The sequence below is a fragment of the Haliotis rubra genome, unplaced genomic scaffold (assembly GCF_003918875.1).
Source record: "Haliotis rubra isolate DU_JTF1 unplaced genomic scaffold, ASM391887v1 Scf137, whole genome shotgun sequence".
Classification (NCBI taxonomy): Eukaryota; Metazoa; Mollusca; class Gastropoda; order Lepetellida; family Haliotidae; genus Haliotis; species Haliotis rubra.
In genome coordinates this window covers 304,524-325,112 of record NW_025765303.1, presented here as the reverse complement: position 1 = coordinate 325,112, position 20,589 = coordinate 304,524, and the positions used below count along the sequence as shown (strand labels likewise).

General features: G+C 42.4%; 1 protein-coding gene across 1 annotated transcript in view; it reads left to right on the top strand.

Moving 5' to 3' along the window:
- LOC124268187 overlaps positions 1 to 7,880 on the top strand; it is a 34,918-nt gene extending 27,038 nt beyond the window's left edge. Inside the window, exons 16-21 of the mRNA XM_046703210.1 lie at positions 1,050 to 1,191; positions 1,347 to 1,461; positions 5,522 to 5,588; positions 5,782 to 5,864; positions 6,080 to 6,179; positions 7,642 to 7,880. Coding sequence (XP_046559166.1) covers positions 1,050 to 1,191; positions 1,347 to 1,461; positions 5,522 to 5,588; positions 5,782 to 5,864; positions 6,080 to 6,179; positions 7,642 to 7,751 — 617 coding nt within the window. The 3' untranslated portion in view covers positions 7,752 to 7,880. The remainder of the gene's footprint in view (positions 1 to 1,049; positions 1,192 to 1,346; positions 1,462 to 5,521; positions 5,589 to 5,781; positions 5,865 to 6,079; positions 6,180 to 7,641) is intronic.
- The last annotated feature ends 12,709 nt before the right edge of the window (positions 7,881 to 20,589 follow it).

The following is a 20,589-nucleotide window of genomic DNA, read 5'->3' as shown; positions in this document are numbered from 1 at the left end:
CATCCACTCTCTTACTCACCCACTCCTTACCCATTTACTCATCCATTCACTCACCCCACTTACTCATCCATCATCCTACTCACTTACCTCATCCACTTACTTTACCTATCCATTCACTCACCCACCCACTTACTCATCCATTCACTCACCCACCCACTTACTCATCCATTCACTCACCCATCCACTTACTCATCCATTCACTCACACATCCACTTACTCATCCACTTACTCACTCCACTTCACACTTACTCATCCATTCACTCACCCACCCACTTACTCATCACTTACACTTCACTCACCCATCCACTCACCTCATCCATCCATCCACTCACCCACTCCACTTACTCATCCATTCACTCACCCACTCACTTACTCATCCATTCACTCACCCACCCACTTACTCATCCATTCACTCACCCACCCACTTACTCATCCACTTACTTACTCACGCCGAAGACCCGGGTTCGAATCCCCACATGGGTACAATGTTTGAAGCCCATTTCTGGTGTCCCCCGCCGTGATGTTGCAGGAATATTGCTAAAAGCGGCGTAAAACCATACTCAGTCAGTCAGTTAATCACTCACCCACTTACTAATCCAATCACTTACCCACTTACTCATCCAAATACTCTCTCACCCACCCACTTACCCACTCATTCACCCACTTACTCATCCACTCACTCACCCACTTACTCATCCACTCACCCACCCACTTAATCATCCACTCACCCACTCACTCATCCTCTCACTCACCCACCCACTTACTCATCCACTCACCCACCCACTTAATCATCCACTCACCCACTCACTCATCCTCTCACTCACTCACCCACTTACTCATCCACCCAGTGATATTGCTGGAATATTGCTAAAAGCGGCCGTAAAACCCAACTCACTCACTGACTCACTCATCCACCCACTAATGCTTTCATTGACTCACTCATCCTCCCATCCTCTCAATCACCCACCCACTTATTCATCCTCACTTACTGTTTTACTCTGTCTTCAGTATATAACTCAGCTATGATTTGTCAATGATGCTTTATTCAGGAGTGTTTAAGAAGCAGATGACTTTCTCTGATATGCAAAGAAACATTACTGAGAACAACCGCAACCCGTTAGTTCGACATGGGAGAAGGCACGGCAAATCTCATGTGTGGCTGTCTCAGGATCTCATACAGTGCATCTCAAGGTGATACAATTATTTCAACCATTTTCAGTTTCAAGATAGACTTTCACCCCAGTACCTCCTATTTCCAATATTTTATGTATAGCTGACGTTATGCATCAGATTTATCATTAAATTGTCAGTTGTTCTGTTTCACCAGTAATTGATATTTTTAACAGCAGTACAGAGAAAGGCTCATTGAAGAAGACCTGTGAAACAAACTTTGGTCCTTCAGCGGGCAGTCGTGATCCATGCCAACTTCTTGTCATAGAAGGACTGGAGATATATAACAAGGTAGTTTTGTACACACTTTACCCATTTCTAAACCAAATTATATTTGTAATCTACTTACTGAAAAGTTTTAATTTACGAACATTTGACATTTATTGTCATAAACAAGGGATATGTCAGTTGAAACTGAAGCTAGCTAAATTTCTGTTTTTGAACATTTGCAGTGTCATGATTGTCCTTTGATTATCTATTTTTCCTCTGGAAATGGGACTTAACCCCCTGAATGCCACAGGGACATATATGTCCTTCCCCTTCAACCCTCAATTTCAAGTCCAATAAAAATCAAAATATCCCACGCACACAAATACACTTCACAGTTTCGAATTCTTGCGGGAAATTTCCTGTTTCTTGATAACACCCACTAGTATTTTAGACAAAGCTCAAGTGCTGAAAATGACCTTTCAAAATTGGCTTCATCGAAAATGTCGCCATTTTTGACACAGTACGAAATCGCGATTCACAGCGTTATTTGCTGTATGTTTTGAAATGTGAAAATCGGATAATTACTGGGAGTATTGAATTTCAAAAACAACATATTTATGATCACTGATATCAGTTTTACGTGAAATCGCTAATTATAATTCTAAAACGTTGCCAATGAATCTAGAATCGGGTTGGGATGTTTTCGAAAATGCACTTACACGAACACCGTGGAGAGCTTTCCGCCATATTGATAGTGTTTACAAAATCACGTTTAGCGAAGGCCGGTATTGAGATGCCTATTACATCACGTGATATTTCATATTCAGCTTCGAAAAATGCATCACTGAATTCCCCATACATTTTAGAATCAAATTGCAACTGGTCTGTGTCACCAATAATAACTGTCTAGATAAAATGAGACGAAACATATTGGGTGTGAAAACGAACGCTGTGCTTGAAAGACTGCGTTAGTCCGAAATGTAAACAAAGACAAATTCCGATTTTACACTCCGTAGCATTTTCTGAAATTTTTCAACATTCATCCGTCTATTCATTGCTTGCAATGCCTCAATACCTTTGGAATATGCATGGAAAGAGTATCGTAGCAAGAAATAGGAAATTATAAATAGATACAATGCAATGATTTGATAATTCATAAGAAATTGTCAAAGTTTCCGTGCAGCGTGACGCCATGACTGACGCGAAAATCACGCAGAGCGATTAACGGTAATTATCTGCATTTCTGGCCTTTTCTCTTACTTATAGTGAAAACGATAAAACATATAACAATACACAGATAGTCAGAATCATTCTGATTACTTACATCTCATATTTATGTACAAACGATCCCTGAATCAATGGAAGGGTCCTCGCAAATCCTGTGTACCCTTGTCAGCAAAGCCGCCATTTTGTAAGAAATCGGTCAGCGGTAGTGATGTCATCACGTCAACATTGTTCTACATATTAGGCAATTTCTTTTAGGTGAAGGTCGGTTGAACAAGAGTAAACACAATCGCCATATCCTTCCGATTACACTGTCAGTATTATGGTGTATATTTTGCGTATTAGTTCAGATACTTTTGTCATGAAACTGACTTCAGTATCTACATTTAGCCTTGTTCAATATCATATCATACGTGCGTATAGGGTTTACGGTGTTTTATTCTTTGAAAGTTTTTGATTGTTTGAATCATATTTACATAGGAAATTGACATATTTAGTGCAAAACACCATATTCTAAACCTTTACACAAGTGTTAGAAGATCAAACGTAGCAATAGCTGCAACTACTTTAGTTCCTATGATGTACAATATTCAATTTTAATTTATTTTTACTAATATTGCAATTTCATATGAACAGGTTAATGAATGTTGATTTAATTCAACCTTACATGTAAAACTGATAATATTAATGACAATGATTTATATATGGTATGAAATGTATATGCACACATATTTAAAGGAATTTTCTTGTTCATTGCATAATTTTGTGTCGTTTTATAGACAAAAGAATGATGCATATTGATCGGCAAGGTGCGGGTTTGTTGGAAACGCTTTATGATTCTCTATCATTGTTTTCGATAATATATTCAATTCATATTCGATTAGATAGTATTGTGATGACAGGATATCAAACTCTAACTACATTTATAGGAAAATTGTTGAAAAATATATATACCATCTCATGTGTTAATTCGGACAAATCTTACATCCATATTCTAATATATAGTTCCATGTATAAAAAGCTATCTTTTTGCATCTTTCATTGCATACGTATGAAGAGAAATAGCGACATAATCATAAACAAACAAAATTCTTATCCCAAACAAACATTCGGGTGTTGTTTAATATATTATTTTTATTTACGCTTAAATTGATGCCAAACAGGTGCGCTGTTGTTCACAAAATGATACTGTCAAACCGCCTAATTGTTGATATATTCAGGACACTATTTAAATGGAAAAATCAGTCATTTTATGTTTTGTCTAAAGAGTGTTAAATTCTGACATAGAAGTCTAGACCTTTATACAATTAATGGAAATTAAGTGAGATATATACTAATCAGCATACCAATGTCGTCTTTTTCCGACATCGCCAAAATGCATAAAACAAGCAATGACGCCAACTAAAATGTTGTATCATTTTCAGCAATTTCGCTACATTTGAAGATATGGCTAGTACTCTGGTAATAACGATGCAAAATAAGTCAAATTACATCTACACAAACAGGAGAATATGGGAATCTAAGAACTAACTTATATATCGGATAGGGCTATTCAACTCGCTATTACATGCTTTTACATGTAATACGTTGACATCTTTTCTTATAAATTGTGAAACTACCAAAGCGCATCCGTTCACATTGGGGAACTTTGAATTGGAATAATTTGGTTCACCATGAACATAAAATAACGAAAATATAGCGTCCATTATCCACAACAAATTTTCTCCAAGTGATCTGAGTTACATTGACCTAGTGTTACGCATAACGGAGTTATGCCCCTTATCATTATATCGCGTATGACCTCTCTGTCGTCGTTTGACGTCATAGAAGAAAATCCATTTTTGACATTTATTACGAGTCATTTTTAATGTTGAGCATATAACGTTATGCACAAGCACATAAACCCAATTCATATACACTTATGTCGTTCAGATATCAGGCTGTATTTTCTTCGCTCAAACATTCCGTAAAGATGCCACATTAAAAAATTCGTAGCACAGTGCTCAAGGGGGTTAACCCCTTGTTTCTCCTGGAAGTGGAGATAACTCCCTGCCTTGGCATCATTTCAGTCAGCCATTAAGCAATTCCAACTTATTTCAACTTAGGTGCCCGTCGCCATTCAAAACAAAACATCATTCGATATATAATGAAATATAATTCAAACTCCCCAAAATACATTACAAAACATCCTATGGGACATTTTGATTTGGTGAAGCTTCTAGTTATTTGTTTTGTCAAATTATGCTGCTTATATATCCCCAGATAACATGCAGCTCTTTGAGTGTTTGTTTGTTTGTTACACTAGAGAACCAGCTGTACGTAACTAGAATATTGCCAACAACAGTTTTAAAAACATGCTGAACTCACTAAATTTCCTCCCTTTGCCAGTAGTGTTGGGAATTGGTTAAAATCTCACAATTGATGATTGGTTAATTACAACCGATCAATCATGGACAATAATTGGTTAGCATCATTTATCAAATTTTCCTGGTTATGTTTGTTAATGCACAAAAATAAAGACAAAACATATAGTTCTTTTGTCAGGGTTTTTGCAAATTGCACACAATACATTTGCAAATTTTATATCTTTAAAGGATGACTAGTATATTAGGGACATTACTTTCCTGGACTCTTTCAATCAAACTTGATCTCTTGTAGTGCTTATGAAATGTAACAGACAAAACCAAAATATTGTCAATGCAAACAAGTGTTTCAAACTTGTTTGTGTTCGATTATGAGAAAACATGATCGACTGCTTGGTCATTTAGTCATTGTGACCAACCTTTGATTATTTAAATTAATCGGACCACCACTATTTACCAGTAATGTTGGTTAGACTATTGTAATCTGTAGACTAAATACTAACTGTATAGTCCACTGTGAATGATGAGGTCAGTTCTGTCATGCTTGTTTTCAGCAACGGAGTGGCTTGCTGATCAAGTGTTGTGAGTCTGTAGCTAATGTACCAGACAACAAGCTCAATGGTGAGATTTCTGTTATGTCCTCTGATGAAGATGACTTTTATGTCAAATTAATGGCTTAATAACAGAAAGGGGTCAGGCTGTGGGATTTAAATATATTATAAAAATATTGGGTTTGTTTTGTGTTAACAATGTTCTCCATTCAATGTAAATGTGTTTGTACATGTATTCAGGTTTTCCTGTTTTACCATTTTAGATGAGGTGAGCTTGTACCTCTTGCCTCAGAAAGACAAGATGCTCCATTATGATGTGTTCAGCTACTGGCAGTTGTATATACAGGTAATGAGACAATGCTCTACTATGTGGTTAGCTGGTTTTACTCAGGTAGGGAGAAGACAATACTCTGATATGATCTATTCAGCTGTATACACAGACTGCAAGACAATGTTATTATATCATATCAGTTAATTTATGTTTTTAATGTTTTGATAACAATTGAACAACATTTTAAAACAGCAATTTAAATTGATGTCTTCTCTCAATCATATCCGTAGGTCTTCTTTGGCGTGTATGTGGTGAGGTCAGAGGTCACAGAGGACACTGGTCACATTCATGCTGCATTTCATCAGGCCCTCAGCAGAAGTGGCACACTTGGTAAGAGCAATCTTGAAATTTACCGCTTCTAACTCAAATATAATTCTTCAACATTGTATTCAAACTTTGGTCAAACATAGCAGCTTTAACAAATACTGTAAAACGAGAAAATTTTGCCAGCAGGATATTGTCCTGATGTCGCAAAAGTTTGAAGACGCAAAGTTTATTCCATATTATACCATAATATAACATATTTAATAACAATGCAGCATACTTAAAACATATTGTCTCTAAGCACCATCCTTTATCCACGCTTTCGAACTGTCACAAACTTCAACATTTTCCTTTGTGTACAGTCGCACTGATAACTCGAAATTTAACCATGTACTATAACAACATTATGACACTGAGTTTACCAATCTAGCTCATTGAGACTTCTGGCGTGGCTTAATTAGAGATTGTTTTCATCTAGTCTCTTTGATCTGCTTTAATCCCCTTGGTCGGCTTAGTTGAGCTCAGCTGAACTGAACAATGTTATTTTTGCGTAGATGGGTGCCTCTCGTAAAAATAACACGTCACAAATCCCGGATGAGGTATCAAGGTCACAAAATTTTAAAGGCAGGAAAATTTCTCGTTTTACAGTAGTCGTTTACCGATTGGATGGATAAGAGTCACATGAAATAAAATAAGCTGTTGATTCTTTGAATCCAAAACAGCCTATGCTTAACTGCAACATGTGTAGTGCAGTTTAGTTTGGTAATACTTACAGCAAAAGTCTGCCTTGCCTTGACACCAAATTGAAGCACTGCATTGTCAGTTTGACTGGAAGCAGTTTAAGGCTGAGGAGCCTCTATGATCTCAAAATGTTCCACTTCAGACACAAAAACATCAATTATGAGGTGTTTTTGTGGTTTTGCAAGGGACAGCTGTGTCCATCATGATCCATCTCTTCCTGTCTCTCCAGCAGTCTAAGTTAACTTAGGCTCAGTATTATTCGTTACACTGCTACACTGAGTCTAAAAAAACCCAGTAGAAGGTCGCGTCAGCTAACCTTTGAGCGACCTATGACCATCCAATCAAACACAAGAGGGCCTAACAGATTTAGCCAATCAGACAACAACTACTTGTTAGGATTTGGCGGGATTTTTGGATTTTCTCTCCCTTGGTCGCTGATCTATCAACAAACGAAAATCCGCATAAAACACTGATATTTGACCTGCAGTATATACGCTTAGGGGTTTCTAATGACATGGTTACTATTAGCTTATATTTCCGCAAGATGACATCCTTGAATATTGACCCAAAAATTTTTTTTCAGTAACTGTTTACTCATTGCGTCCTCCATGTGTATCACTCGGAAACAATCGTACGGAAAATAGTATTTTGATTTGGTAAGCTGTGTTCTGATTGGTTGGTCCAAAAGGTCAGCTGACGCAACCATCTATTAGGTTTGTTAGACTCAGTGTAGCAGTGTAATGAATAATACTGACCCTAAGTTAACTTAGACTGGTCTCTCCAGCAGATACTAGGGTCAGTGCAGCAGGTGCTAGTTCAGGGGCCAGGCTGATGGTGAAGGACAGCACCAGAGGGGCCAGCCTGATGGTGGTTGACAGGACTGGAGGGGCAGCCTGATGGTGAAGGACAGCACCAGAGGGGCCAGGCTGATGGTGGGCGACAGGACAGGAGGGGCCAGTCTGATGGTGAAGGACAGCACCAGAGGGGGCAGCCTGATGGTGGGGGACTTTGCTGTTGACCTCCAGACAGAGGAGTGCATGGTGCAGAAGGTGAGTTGCAGAGCAAAGTAATTTAATTTTACCGATATCAAGTTAGGTTTTGGTGTACATGTTTTATCCCAAACATATCTGGACACATGTAAATACCAGACCAAAAAGTTCAATGACTAAATGTTTAAACTTATCCTAACTTACGACTTGCACCTCTCTCTCTTCATTCGACCATGAGTGGAAACGAATTAAAACTTTGCTCCAGGCCTACCTTGTCCTTGTCCCCGTGCTGTGCATGCCTTCCTGCCTCAGCCATGCTCACTAGTCCGTGACAGCACGAGGCATGTGCAGTCCTCACCCATGTGATCACCTCACATACTTATTCTCTTTCTTGTATCTCGACAGAGTGGATGCAAACAAAATTTCAACATGGATAAGCCTGTTCAGGCCAGAAAACGAACGTTTTGCGCCCAATGTAATAAAGTCTTTTTAGCTTGGGACCCACACACATCGTGTATTGATTGTGTGGGTTGTTGTGATTGGGACACATGTTGTCCTAAGTGTTCAGGACTGTCTAATGAGGCTTTTAAATCTTACAAATGTGCTTGTGCCAGACGTTTGGCAGATAGGGCTAGGAATGCTTCTGCGGGGTCTGGTCCATCTCCCGCTAAGAAACAATGTTTAGATCGCCCCACCCTCACTGCTTGCCGTTCTAAATCGCCCGTCTCTCTTGACGAGGATTTTATGGACGCTTCGTCGGATTCCTATTTGTCTGAGAACGTTAAAAGGCTTTTTGGGCGCTTCCCTCACCTAGTTTAAGTTCTCATGGGCATGCCAGGGTGGTAATGACTGATATTTCCTCTACGCAAGACCTGTGATCTACCTTATCTCGTAGATCCGTTTCTTCAGTATGTTCACAGACTTCGAAAACTTCTAAGTCCAAGCATTCATCATCGATGCGTGGATTGGCGCGGTTGGAACATAATCGTTCTCCTATTCCTATGGTTTCATCCCACCGAAACCATTCACCCACACGAGTTGAGTCACCATCTGGTTGGAAGGTTCGAATGTGTTCTTCTACTGCTGGGAAGAGTCGTTCAAGATCTCATTCACGCCGGAGCTCTCGTCGTCCTTCCAATGTACCAGTCCCAACTGATTCACCACCGCGATTCGTTTCACCAATCAGAATTGCGTCTAATACCAGTGTTGGTTCACCAGAACGGAACCATTCACCTAGCCGTGCAGCCAAAGGTCGAACGAGTTTACTCATCCGAACCGGCTCACCTGACCGAACTGATTCACGTAATTGAATGGGTTCACCAGGACGAACCGGTTCACATTCCCGACTCAATTCACTTCAACATGTTTCAGTTCGACTCACCATCTCATAGTCGAATCAATTCACCACAGCATTTTGATTCCCGTAGTCGTTCAGTCTCACCTAGTCAAAGTGGTTCGCCATTTCGATCCGGTTCACCTAGCCGTACGGTGTCTTTTCGGTGTCTTGCGGTCAGTGCCTTTACATGATAGTACCCTCATCAACATCGTTCTGTGAGGGTGGTTTCACCTGCTAGGCAGCGTTATGCTTCAGTGGATCAGCGTTCACCTTCACGCCATACCACTTCTACTTTGCCTCGGTCACAGGTTATTGCTGAGTCTTGGAATCCTGCACTTGATTCCTCTCCAGCGCCGGATTTAGACACCATGCTTCGTGCCGCTACATCGGCTTGGAATCAGTGTCATTCGTCCCTCACATGTTCAACAGTCGTCTGCCATACCTAGCAATAATCGCTCTGTGGATTCGAGGGATCGGACTCGGTCCTCAGACTCCTTTACCTTCACCTGGGCAGTCGGACATCTCCACTCCTGATGGCAGTTTTGATGTTGTTTAACCGGCTCACGTGCTAGCCTGGATAGTTGAAAACTTCAGCTACGCCTTAGTAAATCTCTAGATGATTTGGCCACGTCTTATGCCGTGACAAATAGAAATATTTCCAGTATCACACTTCCTTTGCATCCATGACTTCAACAATTACCTTCTTCTCTTGATGCGGCTTTCAAGAAGCTTAGAAGGACGAAGGATGGTTTGTCTGCTCCAAAGTTCCGATCATCGACGGCACGTACTCATGGTGTTCAACTTTGGTCAGCAGCACCTTCAGTTGATGATGACATTTCCATGGTTTGTAGCAAGCGTTCCAGTTCGCCGTTTTTTGTGGAAGACAGGGAATTGGCTCACCTAGATGCTAAGGTTCGGCATTCTATCCCTTCCATTAGTTGCATCATTTCGGCTGTTGACGCTGTGGCGAACGTTTTGCGCCCAATGTAATAAAGTCTTTTCATCTTGGGACCCACACACATCGTGTATTGATTGTGTGGGTTGTTGTGATTGGGACACATGTTGTCCTAAGTGTTCAGGACTGTCTAATGAGGCTTTTAAATCTTACAAATGTGCTTGTGCCAGACGTTTGGCAGATAGGGCTAGGAATGCTTCTGCGGGTCTGGTCCATCTCCCGCTAAGAAACAATGTTTAGATCGCCCCACCCTCCCTGCTCGCCGTTCTATATCGCCCGTCTCTCTTGACGAGGATTTTATGGACGCTTCGTCGGATTCCTATTTGTCTGAGAACGCTAAAAGGCTTTTTGGGCGCTTCCCTCACCTAGTTTATGTTCTCATGGGCATGCCAGGGTGGTAATGACTGATATTTCCTCTACGCAAGACCTGCGATCTACCTTATCTCGTAGATCCGTTTCTTCAGTTTGTTCACAGACTTCGAAAACTTCTAAGTCCAAGCATTCATCATCGAAGCGTGGATTGGCGCGGTTGGAACATAATCGTTCTCCTATTCCTATGGTTTCATCCCACCGAAACCATTCACCCACACGAGTTGAGTCACCATCTGGTTGGAAGGTTCGAATGTGTTCTTCTACTGCTGGGAAGAGTCGTTCAAGATCTCATTCACGCTCGAGCTCTCGTCGTCCTTCCAGTGTACCAGTCCCAACTGATTCACCACCGCGATTCGTTTCACCAATCAGAATTGCGTCTAATACCAGTGTTGGTTCACCAGAACGGAACCATTCACCTAGCCGTGCAGCCAAAGGTCGAACGAGTTCACTCATCCGAACCGGCTCACCTGACCGAACTGATTCACGTAATCGAATGGGTTCACCAGGACGAACCGGTTCACATTCCCGACTCAATTCACTTCAACATGTTTCAGTTCGACTCACCATCTCATAGTCGAATCAATTCACCACAGCATTTTGATTCCCGTAGTCGTTCAGTCTCACCTAGTCAAAGTGGTTCGCCATTTCGATCCGGTTCACCTAACCGTACGGTGTCTTTTCGGTGTCTTGCGGTCAGTGCCTTTACATGATAGTACCCTCATCAACATCGTTCTGTGAGGGTGGTTTCACCTGCTAGGCAGCGTTATGCTTCAGTGGATCAGCGTTCACCTTCACGCCATACCACTTCTACTTTGCCTCGGTCACAAGTTATTGCTGAGTCTTGGAATCCTGCACTTGATTCCTCTCCAGCGCCGGATTTAGACACCATGCTTCGTGCCGTTACATCGGCTTGGAATCAGTGTCATTCGTCCTCACATGTTCAACAGTCGTCTGCCATACCTAGCAATAATCGTTCTGTGGATTCGAGGGATCGGACTCGGTCTCAGACTCCTTTACCTTCACCTGGGCAGTCGGACATCTCCACTCCTGATGGCAGTTTTGATGTTGTTTAACCGGCTCACGTGCTAGCCTGGATAGTTGAAAAACTTCAGCTACGTCTTAGTAAATCTCTAGATGATTTGGCCACGTCTTATGCCGTGACAAATAGAAATATTTCCAGTATCACACTTCCTTTGCATCCATGACTTCAACAATTACCTTCTTCTCTTGATGCGGCTTTCAAGAAGCTTAGAAGGACGAAGGATGGTTTGTCTGCTCCAAGGTTCCGATCATCGACGGCACATACTCATGGTGTTCAACTTTGGTCAGCAGCACCTTCAGTTGATGATGACATTTCCATGGTTTGTAGCAAGCGCTCCAGTTCGCCGTTTTTGTGGAAGACAGGGGAATTGGCTCACCTAGATGCTAAGGTTCGGCATTCTATCCCTTCCATTAGTTGCATCATTTGTTGGCGGTGGCTGTTGTAATAAAGTCTTTTCATCTTGCTGTGATTGCTGGGTTGTTGTGATTAGCACATGTTGTCCTAAGTGTTCAGGACTGTCTAATGAGGCTTTTAAATCTTACAAATGTGCTTGTGCCAGACGTTTGGCAGATAGGGCTAGGAATGCTTCTGCAGGGGTCTGGTCCATCTCCCGCTAAGAAACAATGTTTAGATCGCCCCACCCTCCCTGCTCGCCGTTCTATATCGCTTCGTCTCTCTTGGCGAGGATTTTATGGGCCTTGATTGATTCCTATTTGTCTGAGAACGTTAAAAGGCTTTTGGTAGCTTCCCCTCACCTAGTTTATGTTCTCATGGGCATGCCAGGGTGGTAATGACTGATATTTCCTCTACGCAAGACCTGCGATCTACCTTATCTCGTAGATCCGTTTCTTCAGTGTGTTCACAGACTTCGAAAACTTCTAAGTCCAAGCATTCATCATCGAAGCGTGGATTGGCCCGGTTGGAACATAATCGTTCTCCTATTCCTATGGTTTCATCCCACCGAAACCATTCACCCACACGAGTTGAGTCACCATCTGGTTGGAAGGTTCGAATGTGTTCTTCTACTGCTGGGAAGAGTCGTTCAAGATCTCATTCACGCTCGAGCTCTCGTCGTCCTTCCAATGTACCAGTCCCAACTGATTCACCACCGCGATTCGTTTCACCAATCAGAATTGCGTCTAATACCAGTGTTGGTTCACCAGAACGGAACCATTCACCTAGCCGTGCAGCCAAAGGTCGAACGAGTTCACTCATCCGAACCGGCTCACCTGACCGAACTGATTCACGTAATCGAATGGGTTCACCAGGACGAACCGGTTCACATTCCCGACTCAATTCACTTCAACATGTTTCAGTTCGACTCACCATCTCATAGTCGAATCAATTCACCACAGCGTTTTGATTCCCGTAGTCGTTCAGTCTCACCTAGTCAAAGTGGTTCGCCATTTCGATCCGGTTCACCTAGCCGTACGGTGTCTTTTCGGTGTCTTGCGGTCAGTGCCTTTACATGATAGTACCCTCATCAACATCGTTCTGTGAGGGTGGTTTCACCTGCTAGGCAGCGTTATGCTTCAGTGGATCAGCGTTCACCTTCACGCCATACCACTTCTACTTTGCCTCGGTCACAGGTTATTGCTGAGTCTTGGAATCCTGCACTTGATTCCTCTCCAGCGCCGGATTTAGACACCATGCTTCGTGCCGTTACATCGGCTTGGAATCAGTGTCATTCGTCCTCACATGTTCAACAATCGTCTGCCATACCTAGCAATAATCGTTCTGTGGATTCGAGGGATCGGACTCGGTCTCAGACTCCTTTACCTTCACCTGGGCAGTCGGACATCTCCACTCCTGATGGCAGTTTTGATGTTGTTTAACCGGCTCACGTGCTAGCCTGGATAGTTGAAAAACTTCAGCTACGTCTTAGTAAATCTCTAGATGATTTGGCCATGTCTTATGCCGTGACAAATAGAAATATTTCCAGTATCACACTTCCTTTGCATCCATGACTTCAACAATTACCTTCTTCTCTTGATGCGGCTTTCAAGAAGCTTAGAAGGACGAAGGATGGTTTGTCTGCTCCAAGGTTCTGACCATCGACGGCACATACTCATGGTGTTCAACTTTGGTCAGCAGCACCTTCAGTTGATGATGACATTTCCATGGTTTGTGGCAAGCGTTCCAGTTCGCCGTTTTTTGTGGAAGACAGGGAATTGGCTCACCTAGATGCTAAGGTTCGGCATTCTATCCCTTCCATTAGTTGCATCATTTCGGCTGTTGACGCTGTGGCGGCGGCTGTCAATCATGCCTATACGGACCAGGACGCGTACATTAGGCTCTGATTTTAGACCAATTCCAGGTGGTCTTGGGGCAACTTTCTCATTTCTTTGGCTATCTACTTGCCATACGACGTCGGGGCCCTTTGAATTTATCCTCATGGGAAGATAGATTCAAGGCTGAATTATTTCGTCAACCATGGTCGGGGATTACGGTGTTCAGTGGGTCTATTGCAGAAGTCGCATCCAAGGTGGACCGTCTTAACCAATTTCAAGTATCTGTAAATCTGTTGGAGTTGCAAAAAATTCATCTTCAAGACTCTATGCGGCATCGTCGAACCCCACACTTTACCCCTTCCAATCCAGACCTTCGTGACTGTATGAAAGACAAGGCGCCTTCTCAAGCACGAGGCAGGGGCAGGAAGCCTTTTCGTGGTTCCGCGTCACGTCGCCCCTTTCGACCCGACGCTGGAACTGGAAATAAAAATTCCAAACAGTGACTCATGGAAATCAGAGCTCGGATTGGTTCTGCCGGTTCCGGCGGTTCCGGTGTTCGATTCCCCTGTAGGCAGGAGGTCTGGTCTGTTTGCTCCCAACTGGGAGTTTCTAGGAGATCCATTTGTCACAATGACTCTCATTCACGGCTATCGAATGCCTGTTGTCGGGGAACCACCCCTCAATCTTTCCAGCTAACGTATCCTCAGGATCAGGCTGCAGTCCTTTCGTCCACAATCTCAACTCTACTGGAGAAAAATGCGGTAGAACGCCTCGTTCCGGTGTGCATAACTCCAGGGTTTTACTCCCCGATTTTTCTTGTGCCAAAGAAAAACTCCAGCAAGTTGCGTCTCATCTTCAATATGAAGACATTCAACACTCATTTCCTTCAACAGCCACCTCACTTTCGAATGGTATCAGTCAGTCTTCTATGCTCAATTCTGAAGAAAGGGGATTTCATCATATCCCTCGATCTTCAAGACGCATACCTTCACATTCCGATTCACCCAGATCATCGGAAGTATCTGAGGTTCACCTTCGAGGGCCATCATTTCCAATGGAAAGTCCTTCCATTTGGAATCTCTACGGCCCCATCAGCAGTTTCCTTCACTCTCGGGGAGTGACTTTCGAAAGCTATATCGACAATTGTATCCAGGCACAACAGGATCCAATCATTCTTCAAATCCATCAATTATGGCTCCTCAATTATGAGAAGTCGGAGTTAACACCGACTCGCAGACTTCAGTTCATAGGAGCAGTATTCGATACATAACAAGCCATATTGTTTGTTCCCCAGGACAGGTGGACCAAAATTCAGCGTCTAGTTCCACAAGCCTTGGATCACCCCAGAACTCTACGCCAGTGGCAGGAGTTGCTGGGCGTCTTAACGTCAGCTCAGGCTCAGGCTCTGCAGCTTCGCCCGCTTCAGTTATTTCTGCGACCTCATCTTCAAGCCAACAACCCTCAGGAGTTGATTCGGTTACCCAGGGAACTATGTCCAATTCTGTGTTGGTGGCTCAACGTACAGAATGTTTGCGTCGGCGTCTCTTTGGTGCCCTTCAGTCCAACCCATCAGTTGTTTGTGGACGCATCTCTCGAAGGTTGGGGCGCCCACTTCCTTCAGCATCAAGTGGCAGGGCAGTGGTCGTCCGAAGAAAAGTCACTCCACATAAACATTCTGGAGTTCAAGGCAGTATTACTGGCAATTCAGCAGGGCGGCTCTACTCAAGATGTCTCACCTGCTGATACAGTCCGACAACTCGACTGTAGTGTAGTACATCAATCACCTAGGGTCGACGGGTTCAGCAGCACTTCTACAGTGGACATTTCGATTTTATCTTCTGATAGATTCTCTCAACATTGTAGCAAGAGCAAGGCACATCCCTGGAACAAAGAACATGATTGCCGACGCTCTGTCTCGTTCCAGTCGCCCGTCGACTTATCCGTGGTCCTTCGCCACTTAGTGTCCGAGCATTATGAACCCTTACAGGATAAGGATTTTGAACAGGTTTCGTTCAAGACCTTTTTTCTGATTGCCTTGGCCACGGCGGCACGAGTATCAGAACTTCATGCTCTAGATGTCAACCGTGTCCGTTTTGAACAGGGTAGACATGGCAAGGTATTTTTGGGATTGCGCTCGGATTTTGTCGCAAAAAAACAGTTGCCGGGTCAACCTGATCGTTTTTTTACAATCCCGCCTTTGTCTACTATATTGGGTCCAGAAGATGTCGAGGATCTGTCTCTCTGTCCAGTTAGAGCACTTCGCATTTTCCTTAAAGCATCGCAAGCATGCCGCCGCTTGCGTAAGAGACTGTTTATACCCTTGTCTACTGCTTCCAAGGTGGAAGTCTCTCGCACAACACTCTCATATTGGCTACGAACTACAATACTACGAGCCTACACTTTTGCCGGTTTGCCACCACCTACGGCATCAAACCCTCATGAAACCAGGGCATTGGCTTCTACTATGGCGTTGCATAGTAACTGCTCGTTAACTGCTATAACGGAGGGTTGTTTTTGGCGTTCTGACACTGTATTTTCGTCTCATTACCTCAGAGATGTGTCGGTGACGGATATTCAAGGCCTTCATCAGTTTGACCCACTCATCCTTGCTCAGCAGTTGTCAGCGGCTCAACATCGCAGATAATGAACTTCCTTATGCTACGATGCTATATGGATCCCATTTGTGCAGTTGATCCCAAGTCGCGATCGTTTCTGCTTGTGTACAATCTGAATAAATCTGAAACTTATTTCTGATTTGCGTCTTTGTTTTCTTCCGGGATTTTTTTTGTTTTGAGACTCTGGAGAGTCGCCACCTCACTTACTGTCCTCTGCTCCACGGAGTAATTAAGTCAGTGAAGTGAGTCCTTCCCGGAAGTGTTACACTTCATAGCGTTCATGCTCCTAAGTACCTATACACATCTATGTGATCTTACTGTGGTAAGTAGTGGAAGTCATAAGATGATGTTGTGGTACTGAACGCTAAAATTGTGAGTTTTTACGATTCAATTACCCTTTCACCCTCCTCGGGACGGTGTCTGTGGGGGTTGCTTCGAAGCAGGGGCTGGCCCGATACTAGTCGTTAGACTTTTATTACGGAGGTACCTTGGAAATCGTGGCGATGCGACTGATTACACTCGCTAAGCTGCGCCTTTCACTTTGTGAAGGTAGTGACTGAACACCACATTGCTCAGGAATCCCGGTCCCTGGGAGCAATTGTGCTTAGTAAGTCAATGGGTTCGAACTAACCATCACACGTAGTAACTTTGGTAGTTATTGGCCTGCCTTGTAGTTGCTTCCTAAGGTTGTTTTGGCATAACGCTTAGCTGTTATCGCTTGAACTTCGGGTAATCTATGACCCACCTTCCTACCGTGGGATAAGTGCAAGTCGTGAGACAGGATAAGTTTAAAAATTTGGAAATTTTAACTATAAATTGTATATTTATATACTTATCCTATCTCACGCGATAAAGTCTAACCCTACCTATCCACTACCTAGATTACCACCGTTCCGCTTTTGTCCCTTTATGGCTCCAAGATCGAGAATGAATATGTGAGGTGATCATGTGGGTGAGGACTGCACATGCCTCGTGCTGTCACGGACTAGTGAGCATGACTGAGACAGGAAGGCATGCACAGCACGGGGACAGGGACAAGGTAGGCCTGGAGCAAAGTTTTTATTCGTTTCCACTCATGGTCGAATGAAGAGAGAGAGGTGCAAGTCGTGAGATAGGATAAGTATATAAATATACAATTTATAGTTAAAATTTCCAATTTATTACTGCAGTAAATGTGCCTATTAGTAGATTTTGTTTTTGTTAAACACATAATATTCACTGACCTTTTTTTTGGAAAATGTTTCAGAAAGGAGATGCTGTTCTTTCAGTTCAGATGAAGTTGTTATTACAATAAGTGGAATAAATGAGATATAATCAGATTGCCAGTGCAAGTCAGAGTTTACGAAATTATTTGAACATGTTTATTTGTATATATTTTTATTGTTTATATATCCAAGATGTCAGTGGCCAATGCATCTCATTGTAATCTGTTGATGGATATTTTCTTCTTAGGCCATAGAAGAAAGTATGAAAGAAATCGTTACCAACAAACATGGTCACCAACACAAAAGGTAACTTCACTAGCACCAGCAGATCCCTTTTAATTAATATTTCCCAGTATCCCCCATTTTAGGTGATATTTTACATTTTGTTATGTTATATTTAGACAGGTTATTCAGTTTGAGCCTGTTGGCCAATAAATTTGCATTATTACAATATATAACTTTGATTTAATTTTTACATATCTTATATGGGTCCTGAGAAATATATGAGAGAAAAGACATTTTAGTTATTTTACATGTAATAACACCATTGTCCTCTTTTCTTAACATGGGTACAATGTGTTGAACCTATTTCAGGTGTACCCCGCTGTGATATTGCTGGAATATTAGTAAAAGCGGTGTAAATCCATACTCACTTACTCACACACTCACTCACTTTTCTTAACACATTGCCATGCTGTCTCTTGAAACCAGTGTTTGCTGAATGAGTTCACTGATATAGATAAAGATGTCAGACTTTGCTGTTTGTGTGCCAATGTGCCTCAGTAGTTTTATCATGCTTAAGGTCACTGGTTTCTGGCCAAAACATGATTATTTTTATGAATTAGCTGTACTACTGCTGAGCAGCAGAAAACATCACCACATATACTTTCTGACTATCTCATTCGATTCCTCTTTCAGTAATGAACAAAAAATGAAGCTTACAGCCACAATCAAGCCAATAACTGTGGTTGATTCACAAGAAACAGATCAACAAATACAGACCACTTTGACAAAAAGTGTTGAAAGTCTATCAAGTGGGAAATTCACTACTTCTGCTCAAACCTCTCCAGAAGTCATTGAACTTGTTGACTCTCAAGATGAAGATGTTGATGTGCCAAGAACCAGGACTGGGTCTCTGCCTGTTTGCGGAGGGTCAGTCTGCGACTTGGTTATATTGGACGACTCCCAAGAGGATGACCAGATTCCATGTGCCAATGAGGGATATCAGAATTCTTGTGTTATTCTTCTTGATTCTCAAGAGGAGAGCCAGATTCCAGTGTGTGATGACAAAGAGCTCCAGAACAACACTGACCCATCTCTAGTATTAAAGAAAAATTGCAGCAACAGACCTGATTCTATTACCTTGCTGCCAGAAGGAATAAAATGTCCTTGTTCCAAAACCTTCACTGATCCATCCTCAGTATTACAGGAAAATTGTATTCAAAGTCAAGGATCAGAATCTCTATCTGATAATTCCAAAAACCAAACCAATCCATCGCCATTGTTACAGAAACATTGCTGTCATGACAGGAATGAAGTGGATTCAGTTATCAATCAGCCAAAAGCATCAAAACCTTTTTGTTCCCCAAACAAAACAGACCAATCTTCAGTTTCAGAGCCTGAACTGGATTCAGCTGGCATCTGGAAAACATTTCCAAGCTCAGAAAACAATAAAGAACAAGTGAAGTCTGTGACTGGTAATTCTTCTGAACTGAACAAAGTACTGGTAGATCAACCAGGTTCTGTGTTAAGTCTGCCTACTGTATCAAGAAAACATTGCAGTTCTGTTGACATCTTGAGTGAAGAAGAACAAGTAAAACTTGCTTTGAACTTGAGTCTTCTAGAACAAGATATGGATTCTCAAGATGTTGGCATTACCTGCGTGAGACAGCAGATGGATATGAATGACAACAAAGTGTTATCAAGACAATCCAGCTGTACCACTGACAAGGGATTCTCACCTCTCAAGACTCCAACAAAGAGACGGTATGCTTCAGGTCATGGATCACCAGAATCAAAGATTCCACGATTGGACCTGGGTGAGAGATGTGGTAATGTTGGTGGTCATGTTCAGAGTGTAACCAATTCTCTGTGCAAACCATTGTCAGACACCGTATCGTGCATATCTGTCAACAGTGGTACAGCTTCTGTCCAAGCTCAAGCTTCAGATAAATCTGACAGAACAGCCAACATCAGCCATGCTCCTGATATCCTTGGTACTGAAGCTGGTACAGAGACTTTGAAAGATGAGGAACTGGCAAGACGTCTTCAGCAGGAATTTGATGATGAATATAGGAAGTCAAAATTTGGTAGTGATGGACCATCGAGACTTCTCAGGAGCAAGTTGGGATCTGAAACGCACCAAAACAAGCATATGTCACCTGTTGCTCATCAAAGTGTTCAACACATGAAAGAGTCAACTGAGAGTGAGATGAGTGCCACAAAACGTGTCCCCATTTCAGGGGAACAGCTTGTGCTTAATGGAAGGAATGAAGGAAGGGATATGGCCTTATCTTCCCTTTTAGGAAAACAGGAAGTTGAGGAGTCATCAACGTTGTCTTGTTTAGGTCCTTCAGGAGATGCTATTTCTGATGCTTCAGAAAGCGTGGTGGGTTGTCCAACTTCAGTCTCACTGACCAGTGAGAACACTTGTGGAACATATGGTACTGATGTGTGCAATGATTCAAAAGACAAGGTGTCAGAAAACATAGAATCTAGTCATATCACTGGTGAAGACAATACAAGATCTGACAGTTTTGGAGAAGACATTTTGTCAGAACCAGGTGTTTCAGTTGGCAGTGATCTTGATGGACATTCTTCAATAAAGTTAACAGAGTCTGATAGTTTTGTTGAAAGCAGGACTGTTGAAAGCCATGTTGATTCTGAGATAACTAGTCCCATAGGCCATAGTGTGTTCTCTGAGAAAAGGTATTTCTACAGATCAAGATGCTTTTTCTGGTGGGATTGTAGCACAGGACTGTACTGAGAGT